Below are 3090 nucleotides of genomic sequence, written 5' to 3' on the forward strand. Positions count from 1 at the left end.
CGTACTCACGGGCTCGGGGAGGCTACGGCATGGCCGGCTGCCAGCCCTCAGGCGCGGCGCGTCTCTGAGCTCCCTGCCACTTCACCTCGTCCCCCAGCTCTGCCGCCGGGACACRGCGCACCAGGGCAGCACGGCCGGGACGGCCTCGCGGGGCTCTAGCAGCCCCAGCGCCGCGGAGCGCCCGGGAGCGCCCGGGGGCAGAGTTCCTGAACCGCCCCACGGAGGAACATCCCCAATCCGMCACGAGAGAAAACCCTGCCTTTGAGTTTCTCACCTGGCAACAGTCACCAAGGAAACACGGGCCGACTCCTACGTGGCGGCACCGCTCCGGATCGGCTCGGCCYGGCACAGCGCGGAGTGGAGCGGAGCGGCGCCCGCGACGCTGGCAGCTGGGGCGCTCCCGCTGCAAGGCCGCCCGGCCGGGCGCGGGATCCTGGGCACGCGGCCAGAGCCGCGCCGTGTAACCGGAGCTGCGGCCGCGCGCGCCGGGGCCACGCCGGGAGCAAAACGCCCATTGATTAAGGCTGGGCCCTATCGCCGCGCGCCGGGAGCCCGGTGCCAGCTTCACCCGGGCTGGGGCGGGTTTCCCGGCTGGGCACATACACAGGGACACTGCTGCCACGGCCCTGCAGTGCGGGCACGGGAGGCACCTGCGAGGGAGGCAGCATCGTTGCCTACTGTTCAACGCAGTGCCCAGAGCGCGGCTGCGCTCCCTGTGTCCCTGCCGGAGCACCCAGGGGCACCGGTGCTGCCCCGGCGGCCGTGGGCTGCTGCAGAGAGCGGCCGCGTGGCTGCAGAGGCTCCCCCGTTAATCATTAATCGTAATTGTGTGCTCTGGCTGAGGGGTATTGCAGACATGAGMTATTGCAGACAYGAGATATTGCRGACACGAGATATTGCAGACACGAGGGGTATTGCAGACACGAGGGTATTGCAGACACGAGGTACTGCAGACACTGCAGGAGGGGTGCTGCCACACGGCGTGAGGCTGGAGCACAGCGAGTGAGGGGAGCCCCATGCAGGATGGGGCCCTGCGGAGATGCTGTGGGGAGGACACTTCCTTACAGGGCTTGCAGAGGTGCCGCCGGGGAAGCTGTTGGCTCCAGCAGCCGCTAATCCAGCTGGCAGGGCCGCGCGCTCCGCGGGAGATGTCCCCTCCACAAGCCACGTCCAAGCCGGTGGCGCGAGGCCGCGACACCCCGTGGGTACCGCAGCGCCGCGGCCGCCCGGCCCGCACACTGCCCGGCCCTGCAGCACTCRCTTTCCCAGGGGCCCCGGCCTTGCTGGGATTAGGGAGGCTGCAGGGCGCAGCGCAAATCCAGATTAGGGTTAAGCGGCGGCTGCGCCGCGCGGCCATGCGAGCGGGGCAGGAGGCAGCCGTGCCGCCTGCCCGCCTGGCACCGGGGCTCCCTGCGAGGCGCCCTAGGAGCTGCGGGGCGCCGCGGCGGCAGAGCATGTTCCACCTCTTCTCGCACTGCTGGTCCTGGCTGCGGGCGGTGCAGGAGCCGCTCAGGTACGCTCGGGGCTCGGGATGCAGCCGGCCATGGGAAGAGCTTCGGCCCAGGACTGTCCTGTGCCTGGCCTCTCCGTACCGGCCACCAAGGACGGAGAGGGCAGAAAGAGCCCTTCCGTGGCCAGGGCAGATATTCAGCTGCTCAGCTGGGACCTGGGGGGATTAGCTGTGCAGGGGCAGTGCTGCAGCCCGGCTGCCACGGGGATGGCCCTGGGTCCCTCCGTGGCCATGCTGGGGCTCGCACAGCGGCAGCGTTTGGAGCATCCTCCTGCGGAGAAAATCCCAGCGCCTTCTCCTCTCCAGCTAGCTCCCCGGGAAAGCCGCAGGGAAACACCTGGAGTGTATCATGATCATGAGAGCAGGCTTAATTTTCTCCTGAAGGAGTGCTCAGCAGGGAAGTGCTGGACCCAGACAGGGCAGGGACGCGAGGTGTGGAAGGGTGATAAGGGAGTTTACAGTCTTGTCCTTGCAGCAGCACGGCTGCAACACGGGACGGGGAGGGTGCCGCACACCCGGACCTGTGCAGGAGACCTGGGGGGAAAAGATGCTGAAACCAAACCACCTAGCACTGCTGACCTGTAAACCAGGGGGAAAATTATATGTGCCTCGGGTGGGGCATGTTCCTGGAGACCAAATATGATGGTTGAGCAGCAGGGAAACCTCAGGTCCAGGCAGCAGCTTGGAAAACTTCCTTGTGACTCACTCCCTATATAAATATATGTGAGTATAGCCGAACTCACAAACATGAGTGACGTTACAAGCAGTCATTAACTGAGACGTGTATGAGGAGCGCTCTTGGGCTGTGCGGGTGTCTGCTAAAGCCCTGTACGGCCCAGGGAGCAGTGAGTGCCTGGGAAACACGCTGAGGGTTCCGTGCACGCTGCCCGGGGCTCGCCGGGTCCCTCTCCTTCCCCAGGAAGGTCACGCTCCTCGTTGTGGGCCTGGACAATGCGGGTAAAACCACGCTGGTCACGGAGCTCCAGAGAGGTGAGGAGCAGCGGTGGCTGCAGGTCTGGCTGCTCTGCAGACCTGGGCAGGGTGGAAGCTCCGTGGGGAGCCCCATCAGGTCCCGGCTGGGTCATGGCCAAGCAGACGGCACCATGCCCAGCTCTCCACCATGTCCTCCTGCAGCGCTGGCCGGCGAGGCGCTGCCCGCTGCCATTCCCGGCCAGACCCACCTCCGCGTGGACCGCTTCGAGGTGACGCTGGTGGACGTGCCCGGGGCGCAGCGGGCGCGYGGCGCCTGGCGCGGCCACTACGGCGCTGCCCACGGGCTGCTCTTCGTGCTCGACGCCAGCGCCCGTGCGCGCATGGAGGAGGCCAGGAAGGCCTTGGCCCGCRTCCTCAGCCACCCCAAGGTGTCCGGGAAGCCGCTCTTGCTGTAAGGCTGCGCTCCGTGGGGCCAGGGCTGCTCATGGGATCCCTGGGCATGCCACAACTGACCAGCTATCCCCCGGGCACCCGCAGCCTGGCCAACAAGCAGGACGAGGCGGAYGCGCTGCTGCCCTGCGAGCTCATCGAGTGCCTCTCCCTGGAGCAGCTGGCGAACGCCAACAGGTCCCCGTGCCGCGTGGTGA

At 67.2% G+C, this 3090-nt stretch overlaps 1 protein-coding gene across 1 annotated transcript in view; it reads left to right on the plus strand.

The window, feature by feature from the left end:
• Positions 1 to 1454: 1454 nt before the first annotated feature.
• The window catches only part of ARL13A (ADP ribosylation factor like GTPase 13A), a 2999-nt gene continuing 1363 nt past the window's right edge, over positions 1455 to 3090 (plus strand). Inside the window, exons 1-4 of the mRNA XM_026035931.1 lie at positions 1455 to 1513; positions 2430 to 2500; positions 2645 to 2894; positions 2981 to 3086. Coding sequence (XP_025891716.1) covers positions 1455 to 1513; positions 2430 to 2500; positions 2645 to 2894; positions 2981 to 3086 — 486 coding nt within the window. The remainder of the gene's footprint in view (positions 1514 to 2429; positions 2501 to 2644; positions 2895 to 2980; positions 3087 to 3090) is intronic.

Source organism: Nothoprocta perdicaria, unplaced genomic scaffold (assembly GCF_003342845.1).
Source record: "Nothoprocta perdicaria isolate Ctin4 unplaced genomic scaffold, notPer1 scaffold_17, whole genome shotgun sequence".
Classification (NCBI taxonomy): domain Eukaryota; kingdom Metazoa; phylum Chordata; class Aves; order Tinamiformes; family Tinamidae; genus Nothoprocta; species Nothoprocta perdicaria.